At 43.3% G+C, this 12,077-nt stretch overlaps 1 protein-coding gene across 1 annotated transcript in view; it reads left to right on the forward strand.

Annotated features, from left to right (window-relative positions):
• The window catches only part of RYR3 (ryanodine receptor 3), a 399,907-nt gene that overhangs the window by 358,899 nt on the left and 28,931 nt on the right, over nucleotides 1–12,077 (forward strand). The window contains exons 90-97 of the mRNA XM_032621721.1: nucleotides 1,106–1,182; nucleotides 4,143–4,216; nucleotides 4,472–4,489; nucleotides 4,903–4,983; nucleotides 5,433–5,521; nucleotides 6,537–6,665; nucleotides 9,921–10,025; nucleotides 11,753–11,834. Coding sequence (XP_032477612.1) covers nucleotides 1,106–1,182; nucleotides 4,143–4,216; nucleotides 4,472–4,489; nucleotides 4,903–4,983; nucleotides 5,433–5,521; nucleotides 6,537–6,665; nucleotides 9,921–10,025; nucleotides 11,753–11,834 — 655 coding nt within the window. The remainder of the gene's footprint in view (nucleotides 1–1,105; nucleotides 1,183–4,142; nucleotides 4,217–4,471; nucleotides 4,490–4,902; nucleotides 4,984–5,432; nucleotides 5,522–6,536; nucleotides 6,666–9,920; nucleotides 10,026–11,752; nucleotides 11,835–12,077) is intronic.

Raw genomic sequence — 12,077 nt, forward strand, 5'->3', positions numbered from 1 at the left:
AAAAGGGCCCTGATCAGTTAAGTGAGGTTCATAACCCCACACACCTATTGTTCGTTCACTCATTCATTTATTCATTTATTTAACAGCTGTTTAGTGATTGTTGACTATGCACTAGGGCCAGGCTCTCTTCTGTGGGTAGAGGGTGTAGCAGTGAACAATGCAAATAAAAACTCCTGCCATCATGCATTAAATGAGAGAACACACAAAGACATACAAAGTGGAGTGTCTGGCACATGGAGTTCATTCAGCAATCTGAATTGGAACTGGCTACAGGAGATAGAAATGCACTGGTGTCTCCTGAGTACTCCAGGCTCTGGCTAAACATAAAAGCATCTGTGGGCACAGGAAAATGAAATTTCAAAGACTTTTGGCATTCATAAGGGTTATATCCCAGGGCCTTTGAGAATTTCCAAATCCATGACTACCATTATTGCGTATAATTTTTCCCAGGCTTTAACTCATCACAAATTTCTCATTAAGAACTACCATTTTCAAAGGCACCCCTCACTTTCTGTTCTCTTCCACCACCACCCCGTCAGTTGACTTTCTTACAGAGCCCTTTAAAAAAAAAAAAAGAAAATTCTTATTATGTCAGACAAAGTTCCTGGCTTGCCAGTAACAGAGAACAGAGGAAACTAAGTCTTATTGTGAGAGAGATACTGAGCTCTCAACTAGGCTCATTAGTAGGTAAGCTCCTTGCTCCAGTGCGTTAAAATCATTGCATGAGCTGTTCAGATTATACCTCAGCAACCGTAAACATTACTACATCCCAGTCCCGGCACCTGTTCCCAAATAGAAGAGGCTTCAAACAGTAAACTTATGAGTGTCAAAGATCCACTATACTGTCAATACCAGTGGACCTTTATAAAATAAAACATCTGCCCTAAAATATTCTGGTTTCATAAGTGGAGGGTGGCGCTCAGGCACACTGAAGGTTTAAGTCCACAGGTGGAGTATCTCGATGCTTACCCAGGGTTACAAACCACCATCCTGGATCTGACTCGGTGTACCTGCGTGGCTGCCATCTGTCCATCACAATTAGGAGGGTTAGTACGTGTGCCACAGTTTTCATTGTTTTTCCCTTTTAAATGTGTCTCCCTTGCAGAAAATGCTAGATTACCTAAAGGAGAAAAAGGATGCTGGGTTCTTTCAAAGCCTTTCTGGTCTTATGCAGTCTTGCAGGTAAATATGGGAAAACCACCCATAGCATTTTTTTAAAGTTCTTCACTATTCAGGGAAAGGGGAATGGGGTGGGGGAGGGCCACAGAATAAACTGGCTTATCATGGAATCATTGAGAAAGGAGTACCTACTTCCGAAAGCTAAGAGCATGGGTATTGTTCCTCCAGCCCTCAGGATTACCTTCAAATAGCATTCAGAGGGGAAAATGTAATCTACACACACACACACACACACACCCCTACCTACCAACACCTGTTTGGTGTTTGAATCGCCCTTACCCCCTTTTTTTTTTTTTTTTTTTTGCGGTATGCGGGCCTCTCACTGTTGTGGCCTCTCCCGCTGCGGAGCACAGGCCCCGGACGCGCAGGCTCAGCGGCCATGGCTCACGGGCCCAGCCGCTCTGCAGCATGTGGGATCTTCCCAGACCGGGGCACGAACCCGTGTCCCCTGCATCGGCAGGCGGACTCTCAACCACTGCGCCACCAGGGAAGCCCCCCCTTTTTTCTTAGGTTGTTTTATTTGGAGCTGAGTGTGAGTTTCTCTTAAACATGTATGCTCATAAAAGTCAAACTAGAAAAGAATGGAAAAGAGGAGGAAATCCCTCAGTATGACTCAAGGCTATGTGTTCGTTAGACCCATTAGGCACTTTGTTAATCCTTAACAATTCTTTGAGCCTGAATAGATATTTTGTGGGTACATATTTTGACACATGCATTTTGACAGAGGCACATCCTGACGTGGGAACATTTTGACATTGTCTGACAAACAAAGCATTGAACTTTCCATTTATATTACCCAGTGGTGTAAGCCTCCCCTCCTGGCTGAACCCTCTGACAGATGAACAATAGGTAACCAAAAGTCGTAAGGTTACCATACTTGCTCATTTCAGAAACAAGCCAGCAATCTTTCTAAGAAACGTGAAAAAAGCTTATTCTCCAAGATTCATATGTATTTTGAACCGTCTGCGACTCATTCTGAAGGAAGTCAAAGTTATAATTATCTAGCTCGTTTGCCTCCAGTTAATAATTCTTAAACTTGGAACGTTAGTCCAATTGAAAATTTGGAGGATGGATGTTCTTTTTTTGGTAGACTTCATAATATTGCTAGTCATATTGGATTGGGTAAATATTGTACCCTGGGGTTATACGGAGCGTATTTGAGCTGCAGTACAATCCCTTGTCCTCAGCCCCATTTTTCCCCCACCGACAGCCAATTCATTTATTACCTCCCTCAGGAAAAGAAAATGTAATATTGCCAGACCTGACTCACTGAGGGTGAAATAGTACATGTGGACCCAAAGATGGCGAAAATCAAGGCAGTTCAGTCCCATATTGCCCATGATATTCTCAGTTAACTTTCTAAGAGTTCTCTTGGTAGTCTGTAGTACTTAATATTGCTAAGCTAATTTATAATGATGGCTTAGAGGGACAGGTGACATACCCTTAGAGGCCAACTGAGTTCTAACAGAAGTTTTAAGGTATTTTAATGGTTTTTTGCTGATTATAAAAATAATGTGTATTTGTAAAATTGTTAAGCATTGAAGAAATCAGAACATTTGAAATGGGTATTTCAGGATGGGGTAAGGGTCAGAAATGTCCACTGCACAGATTGTCTCCTGAATCAGCAGTGATGCTTCAAAGCAGCTATGTCCAAATGTCCTGTCTCCGTATTCTCCTCCCAAAATCAAAGGATAATTTTGTATTATCAAGCAGACCCTTTTTATAGCAGGGTCTGGGGAAAACCAATATAATGGCAGTAGGAATTTTCAGTTTCTCTTTAAAATTCATCTAAATTACAGAACATATGTGACTCCCTAAAAGGGGAAAAGGGGTGTTGGATTTTCCCCCAAAGTCTTTCCAATCCAACAGTCATTTCCTTTGTCCAGTGATAAAAGGAAGAGGAGGTTTTGCAGAATCTTACTGGACTCAGCCATAAGCTTCTCTAAGGTCTATATTCTTGTGAGACTTTGTGGTCTTATGTTCCATAAAATCTTTTTTATTGGCTAAGGAGTTAGACCCTATTAGAGAAATAGAGTGAGCCCCAGTTGGAGATCACATGATCATTATTCTCATTATAGCTTTGAGGTTGTCCTAGAGGTTCCTGGCTAAGCAGGTTTTGTTGGTGGCTGTGGCTGGGAAGGTTGTGGAAGGTGAGGACAAAAATGAAAACCAACTTGTCACAGGTTCAGGAGCACCTAGGGACACCATTGCCTCTAGAAAGTGTGATCTTGGCTACTTTTGGCTCCTGAATGATAGAATAAAAGGGTGTGGCCCTTCAAAATCTGAAACTTTGGGGCTTCCCTGGTGGCGCAGTGGTTGAGAGTCCGCCTGCTGATGCAGGGGACGCGGGTTCGTGCCCCGGTCCAGAAAGATCCCACGTGCCGCGGAGCGGCTGGGCCCGTGAGCCATGGCCGCTGAGCCTGCGCGTCCGCAACGGGAGAGGCCACAACAGTGAGAGGCCCGCGTACCGCAAAAAAAAAAAAAAAATCTGAAACTTTGTAGCTGTCTCCATCAGTATTCATCCTAAGCGCTAAAAGCCGCTCTTCCTTGTGATTCTCAGAGAAAGTAGGTAAATGTGGAAGGTGAACATGAATTCGTACAGTTTAAAGTAAACTTTCCCTTAAGAAATCTTAGAAACAGATTATTCCTTCTTGATTTGGAAAGCCTTTCTAAATCTTCATCCATAAGAAGTGACTCAACCTGGACAAACAGTGACAATCACATACATGTTTCTGGCCCCTGTCCTTGCACGTGGCAAGGGCCGTGAGCTCCAGGCATCCTTGGACAACACTGCTTAGCACAAGCCCAGGGAATCATTAGACTCTCAACCATACCACAATACCTTGGTGCATTTATGATAATGCAAGGACAGGGTATTCTTAGTTGATGGGTTCGTTGATGTTAAAAACCCATTTTCCCAGTGCGTGTAGCCCTGAACCTTGTTTTCTTTCGTCTGTTACAAGTGTCCTTGATTTGAATGCATTTGAGAGGCAGAATAAAGCTGAAGGCCTGGGGATGGTTACTGAGGAAGGAACACGTAAGTAACTGATGAAGGTGAAGGCTTCTCTGTTTCCAATTAAAATCCTAGTTAACTATTTCTGGTTAGAGCCCCTGTTCACCGCTGCTTAATCTCCAAGGACTTGCTCCATTTCAGCAAAATGTTTCCATCCGTAGTTTTGATAAAGCATATCCAGGCTGATGTGTTCACAGAACCAGTATTAGCTAAAGAGAGTCTGTCTTGATGTTTGTGGTTTTCTTACTCTGTATCCTTCTGTTTTTCTCTTATGGCTAGTCATCGTTCGTGAGCGTGGTAAGTTTGAGTTTCCGGCCCGAGCTCCTACCATGTGTGTGAGTCCTAAGAGATCTTATTTAATTGGCTCAGCACAGACACATGTTCGGCTTGGTGGTTGCATGTTGAGTTTAACTCAGCAGTTTGTTGTTTAATTAAAGAAGTGTCTTCCATCTTCCAAAGCATGTGTTATGGACTGTGAATCATTACTGCCTAGTTGTTTTCCTTCCAAATGCATCCCGGGGCTAACAATTCTAGCTTTGTTGGGTGTTGCCTCAGTTCCAGTTTTAATTGGGTCTGTCACCATTCATCCACAGTTCCCTTTCCGCACTGTTCTGACACAGCTCCTTTAGCCTTTTTGCAGTCATGTGTGGTGGAAGGTATTCTATGTTGAAAAGCCAAACAGATGCTCACCAGTATTCTGTGTTTTCAAGGTGAAAAAGTACTCCAGAATGATGAGTTTACACGAGATCTCTTTAGATTCCTACAGTTACTTTGTGAAGGACATAACAGTGGTAAGTGGAATAGATTTGATTTGTCAAGGGACAACAACATTCAGGTACAAAATTTTGATTCATTTCAGGTTGCCACATTTAATACAGCCAGTTGCTAATTTAAGGACAACAGTTAATCCATTCCTTAATAAGAAACCCTATGTAACATGGCCTTTAACTTCATGGCTAATGTTATTTAGTGCCACCCAGGCTAAGTTGCTTCCAGAATCTTCAGATGTTGAAGCTAAACACCCACCCCTTGCTGTCAAGTCCCTCAGGGCTCATTAAGTCCAGTTTCTGGTGCCGCTGGGATGGGAGGGCTCAGGGCAGTGCTCTGTGCTTCAGAACCTAAACAGTGTGCCCTTGTAAGGCTTTTCACCTGGTGAGTCTCTCCTGAGCTCAGCCGAGAAGAAGCTTAGAGCCACCTCCTCTGCAGGGGATGGACTCTGACCCAACCCTGGTGTTCTCAGATTTCCAGAACTTCCTGCGGACTCAGATGGGCAACACCACCACCGTGAACGTCATCATCAGTACTGTGGACTACCTCCTGCGTCTGCAGGTGAGTGGGCGTTGGATGGTAGCACACCTCACATACACTTCCGGAAGCTAAAGACAGTTACACAGCCTCAGGGACGGCCCAGGATACAGCCCAGCCCCAGTAAGGAAGGTCTTGTAATCTCATGTCCACACACTTATGGGAAGTCAAATACCTAAATGTGAGTTTGAAGACGGAAGTCGGGGGCGGGGGGGGTTGGTTAACTACCAAATCTTCTGTTATAAACTGCTGATTCACTTTAGTTTTTGCCAGTGTAAGCTTAGCCACGGTACTCCAGGCAAGCTGTGCATGGGAACAGACTTTCACTAGGAAAAAGAGGTACAGAAAGCGGGAATAAGATGGGTTCACAAGTTCTTAGCGTTGAGGCGTCATCTGGTTGAATTGTTTGAAGGAAAATCCAAACAATGTCAAGAAAATCTGCACAAACATAAAAAAGGATGCCCACTTCTCTTTGCTGATTCCTTAACCTGGTTCTGCCACTCACCAGTTCATGACCTGGAGCGGTCTGTTTAACCTCCTGGTGTTCCAATTTCCTCATCTATAAAACGAGTAGTCCTGTCTCATTGAAAATGAGTGGTACTGTCTCATTGGGTGGTGGTAAAGATGGAGAGGTTTAATTCGTGTAACGTGCTCAGAACAACGCCCGGCACTTATGGTGTCAGCTATCATGTTGCTGCTGCTATCATGATTATTTGGATGATCAATGTTATCTTTAACGTACATTTTTCATTGTGAATAAATTGTCCTATAACATGGACACCCAGGTCCAGCTGAACGCTGCCCTCTCTTCTATCTGTTCTTTCCTGCGGAGGGGGAATATCTGTACTTAAAAGGTGCTCGGGATCAGATACCTCTGTGCTTCTTCACAGAGTCCCAGGCTCCTATCATAACAAAGTGGTCACAGAAATGTAGGACGCTCTTGTACTCTTCCGGAACATTGGGTTTAGCTTCATGGACTGAGAAATACTAAACTCTCTCACTATGTGAGCAATACTAAACTCCCCTTTTTTGTTCTTAGGAATCAATCAGTGACTTCTACTGGTATTATTCAGGGAAGGACGTCATTGATGAATCTGGACAGCACAATTTTTCCAAAGCCCTGGCGGTCACCAAGCAGATTTTCAATTCTCTTACGGAATATATCCAGGTGTGTGCTATAGAGTGCATGCCTGAAAACAAAGAGAACAGTTTTAACATTCCCATATTCTAATTCCCTATAGAATACTTGACTGCATATGTGGACTGTGCATCCAGCTATAGCACTGACAATATTCCTTACCTATAAATAGAAACCAGTAGTACCTACACTCCACGAGAAGCTGTAGTTTATGGACCCCACTGTGACCTGTACATAACAGTGTCACACTTTATTTGCATTTATCTGGTTAACATTTTGCTTTCCCTCCTAGTCTGAAATCTTTTTGTCAACAGAAAATTCCTTATTCGTTTTAAAATTCTTCATTTTTAGCATGTGTGGCACATCAGAGGTGTTCAGTAAGCATGGAGAGTGGAGTGGAGGAATGATTGATAGAATGAAGGAAGAAAAGGACAAGTGGTATTATCTTGAGGCTTGAGATTAAAAAGAGAATTCATGAGAGCCTACTAATTGGTCAGAAATTCACTCTATGGAAAAGGTAACTTCAGAAGCACATAAATTAAGTGCGGTGGCAGTCAAACCAACAGGTAAATTTCAGGCTGAACATCTCACAGCAATCTCTCTCTGTGCACAGCATTCTCCACTCATTGCCTGCAGTGGTCTAGCTACTGTGAAAAGGAGTAGAGGACGTCCTCAGGCAGAATTTGCTGTGAAATCAGTAGCCATATCATGGTGCTCTGTGATGTAATATAAGATTTTTTAAGATCTATATGTCGAGCCAACTGGCACACTCAGATCATAGTTGCTTACTAAAATCAACACAAGACTAAGACTTGAAAAGAAGGATTTTAAGGAAGATATTGATCCATGCTTTACTCAAGGGTTGTAAGAACAGAGGGAGATAAACCTAGGAACAGGTGACTGAGCTGAAGTTTCACAGCACGTGAAGTACGTATGAAGGTCATTGAACTGATCTGGCAAGCATCTGATTTGCTCTCTGCAGAGCCCATCCGAATCTCCAGAACTTCCTATGGAGCACTTAACCCAAATGTAAAAGAAAAGTGTATTTGGGGTGAATGTGAGTTCTTTTCAACAATCAGTTTTGTTTCAACAAAGAATCTAGAGGCTTCTAGGGATCAGACACCAAATGTACATGAACAGTGATTTTTTTTTAATTTTAATTTTTATTTATTTATTTATTTATTTACTTTTGGCTGTGTTGGGTCTTAGTTTCCGCGCGAGGGATTTCTCTAGCTGCGGCGAGTGGGGGCCACTCCTCATCGCGGTGCGCAGCCCTCTCACTATCGCGACCTCTCTTGTTGCGGAGAACAGGCTCCAGATGCGCAGGCTCAGTAGTTGTGGCTCACGGGCCCAGTTGCTCTGCGGCATGTGGGATCTTCCCAGACCAGGGCTCGAACCCGTGTCCCCTGCATTGGCAGGCAGACTCTCAACCACTGCGCCACCAGGGAAGCCCCATGGACAGTGATTTTTAAACAAGCTTACTTGATTTAGGGACGCAGACAAAATTTCTCCTGCTCACCTCTTCCCTGGGAATTCTACCAAGCCTTTTCTAGAACTTGATACTAGAACACTAGTACCGGTGTTCCTTTTGAAAGTTTGTTGAAGCGTGATTTGGAGAGTGATTAAAGTGTAGAAAAATATAGGGAAAAGCTATAAGGAAGAGTTAAGGATAAAGAACATAGGCAGAATGTGACAAAAGACTCTAACTGTATAAAATATATATATATATATATATATATATATATATATATATATATATATATATATATATATATATATATATAAAACAGCCTCACTGAAGAGGTAGGGAATAAGGTGCTGGCCTAAGAAACTTTGGAAATGAGTACAGTCTGAAAGACCAAAGGCAAAAGGAGCTATACATAAGCACTTTGGTTGATGAAGTTTTTCCCATGTGGATATGTGTTAATAATTCTGAAACCATTATACATATATAATGGAAGTGAACGAGATTTCTCACTGTTGGAGTGGGAAGTTACAGATGAGCAAGCAGAGGAGATAGAAGATCCCTGTGGGAATGAATGAGACTCAGAGACATTTGTATGCTAAACTCACGTTCAGCTTAACATAGATACAAATGGTTACGTATGGAAATATTTATGGATATGTGTATACACGTGGATTAGGACAACACACATATTTCTGCTGCTCTGTCAGCCAGGAGGACCTAAAAAATGATACCCCAGTAGCAACAAGCACAACTTGAGCCCAGATCTTGGTTTCTAATACCATTCTCCATTGAAAGGAAATAGGTCTCCGTAGAGAAATGGCTGATTCTAGAACTAGGGCTGGAAACATACAGGATGAGCCTGGAGAATGCTATAATGCAAGAGAATGCTAAAAAAAAATGATGGGGGTATGTCAAAGGGATACAGGAGCCAACTGAAAGAGCTGCCAATGGCCAAAACTGGAAACATTAGAGCTACAAAAGAAAGTAAATAAAGTAGCATTGAATTATAACCCAAAGCATAAGATGAATGTGTGGAGTCCATAATGATATAAATAAATGATTAAATAAGTAAGAACAGACAACTCTCCATTCAGAAGAATTTCAAATAACTTATTTTAAAAAAGAAGAGAAAAGAAACAGTGGTTCAGTAATGATCTTCCAAAATAGGAAAGGTTATTGACATGGAAGATGCAGACTGTTCAAGTCATCCGTCTATGTCTGGCTTTCAGAAAAGATAGAGATGATGTACCTGACATTTAGGTTAATGATAAGAAAATCCTAAAAGTAGTTGAACGTTAGGGATATAATTCAGATTTTTTCACTTAAGTAGATAGCCATGTGGTCAGCACATCTGACATGCAGCTTTGCCTGCAAACAATGCGTGCACAAGGGCCTGGTTTTCAAATTGTGCTCCTTGGAACCCTGGAGTTCCTCAGAACCCCTCTTAGGCCAAGGTGTGGGCCAGAGTCGGCAGGAGTACCCTTCAGTCCTGTTTCAACCAGAGCATTTACCTCTTAAATAATGTCCTCTAGCATAAGAACGGGAGCTAAAAGAAAATCTCTGAAAATCACCGCACTGTGACATTCCTAGTGATTTTTCCTAGAAATAGGATCTTAGGATTGGGGCGGGTGGGTGGGGGGACGACCCAATGGAGTGGGGAGAAAAATAATATCCTGGGAAAGTATTGAGCTGCAAAATATGTGACTTTTGGAAAGAGCTGTCTACATATATGAGCTGATGTCAAATGCCCTTACTAGGGCAAGTTTCAAAGCAGCTTGTGATGCTCCAGTGAAATAAGAATGTCCTCCTCCCCGTAGGGCCCCTGCGTTGGGAACCAGCAGAGCCTCGCTCACAGTAGGCTATGGGATGCAGTGGTCGGCTTCCTCCACGTATTTGCTAACATGCAGATGAAACTCTCTCAGGTACTGTGGCCCGTTCCCCGTTCCCGACGTGTGGTTGGTGTGAAACGCTAAGTCAGTCCCCACCCCCTGGTCTTCCCATTGTGGATGCGGCTGCTTGACGAAATGATTGGAAAAGCCATGCAGATCAGGTCTCATTTTTAAAATGAGGGCCTAAGTGGGAGATAGGAATGAACACCTCCTGGGGGGTGGCGGGGGCGGGGGTGTCCCAGACAGGCTTTTGCATGAATGCAGCTTTCTCCCTTGTGTCCTTTTCATAATAGCCTCAACGCTTGCTTTTTATGGTGCTAATCCCTTTTGCTTCCTTGTCACTGTTTTGCAATTTATGCACATGATCTACCCCCCTGTCTGCTCTGTCAAAGGTCTGCATGTCTCTGTAATTCACATCTCCCTTCTCTGTCACCTTTGCTTCCCCTCTTCCCCATCTCTGCCTTTCCTTCTCACTCCCCATCTCTCTGGCAAGATGAATCGGAATCGCTCAGAGCATTTATTATGAACAAATAAATGTAGCGTCTGTAGTAGTCGATGGCCTCTCTCCATGACAACACATGAGGGAGAACTTCAGGATATGTTTCAGGCTGCTCAGAGTAACACTGGCAGCATTAATTTAAATAATGTGTATCTAAAATTGTCAAGGCTGTCACATCTGCCTCTCTCTTCTGGAATGTGCTATTTACCCCTTTCATTTTTCCCCTTTTGACTCTGGCCTTATGGGAGGAGAGAGTTCTTGGGAGGGCTGCCGATTTATCAGCCCAGTGGGGCAGTGCGGTGTAGAGGCTCCAGAGACAGGATCCTGACCCTGCCACCTCCTCACTGGTGTCTTCTGGGAAGTCACTTCCCCTTTCCGGTTTTTGCTTTCATCATCTATAAAATATTGGGAGTTAAAATAGACGACCTTTGAGGGCTCTTCTAGCTCTGACAGTCTACACTTCTCTGATGTTTTGTGGACAGCTGTGACACACTCCAAAGGTGCTAGAAAATCCCTCTGAAGTCTGAAGGGCCAAAGAACTATGTCTTTGTGAGAGAGAGTCTGTAAAAGAAGTGTGGCCCAGAATGCATTTTTTAACCTCACCCTCAGATTCCCCACCTCAGATCTTCCAAGGCTTGTTTTGCTTCTGTGACATAGGTATCAAGCCCAGAGCTCACTTGGCAATGCCCTGTCTGCAATGCTGAAATGAAAACCAAACAGACTGGTACCAAAACCATCCGGAGGAATAGCCTCGATGATATATTAATAACATTTTAAGGGACCACTGGCACCCAGATCACCACCAATTAGAATCAGGAGAACCTAAATTAAGAAAGAAAGGAGAACCCAATTGGTGATTAGAACCTTGATACTTTAATTGGATTGCAGTAGTATTCCCCCGAAGCTCACTGGTAATTCTTCAGTATGAAAAATGGCAACCTAAGCTACTAGAGATGCCTAACGGCTCTTTGGTGGATTGGGTTGTTCAGTAGTTTTGGACAACAATTGGTATATCTGCCACGTTGCGTTAATAAAAGGAAAACCGTAAAGGAACTCTTTTGTATGAACCCTGCTGCAGCGAGCCTCCCCATGCTACAAAGAGAGGATGCTAAGACATCCGCATTCACCATGAGAAGGGAGCTCATTCTGGAGATGGATGTAGCCTTCACCTGACCTTCCCAGAGCAGGCTCTCCTTGCTCACTGCCCTGTACTTTACTGAGGGATCAGATAGCTCAGGGGTATCTCCTGTTTCTGTTCTAGGATTCCAGTCAGATCGAGCTGCTGAAGGAACTCTTGGATCTCCTTCAGGACATGGTGGTGATGCTTCTGTCCCTCCTGGAAGGTTGGGCTGTTTGGTATAACTAGGCAATCACACGACTGTAATTGGTCCGAGCGCTAACCGTACTAATCACGCAGATTATCCTTCTGGCAGGTCATTGATGCCGTATGACATTGGTTAGAAAACCAAATTTTCAGAAACAAAAAAATGAGTGAGGGGCACATGGTCTGATGGACAAAGCCTGAAACCAACTCATTTTATCTCAGTAGGAAAGCCAGAATGAACTGGGGAAAACCTCCAAGCTTT

The sequence above is a fragment of the Phocoena sinus genome, chromosome 2, assembly GCF_008692025.1.
Source record: "Phocoena sinus isolate mPhoSin1 chromosome 2, mPhoSin1.pri, whole genome shotgun sequence".
NCBI classification, from domain to species: Eukaryota; Metazoa; Chordata; class Mammalia; order Artiodactyla; family Phocoenidae; genus Phocoena; species Phocoena sinus.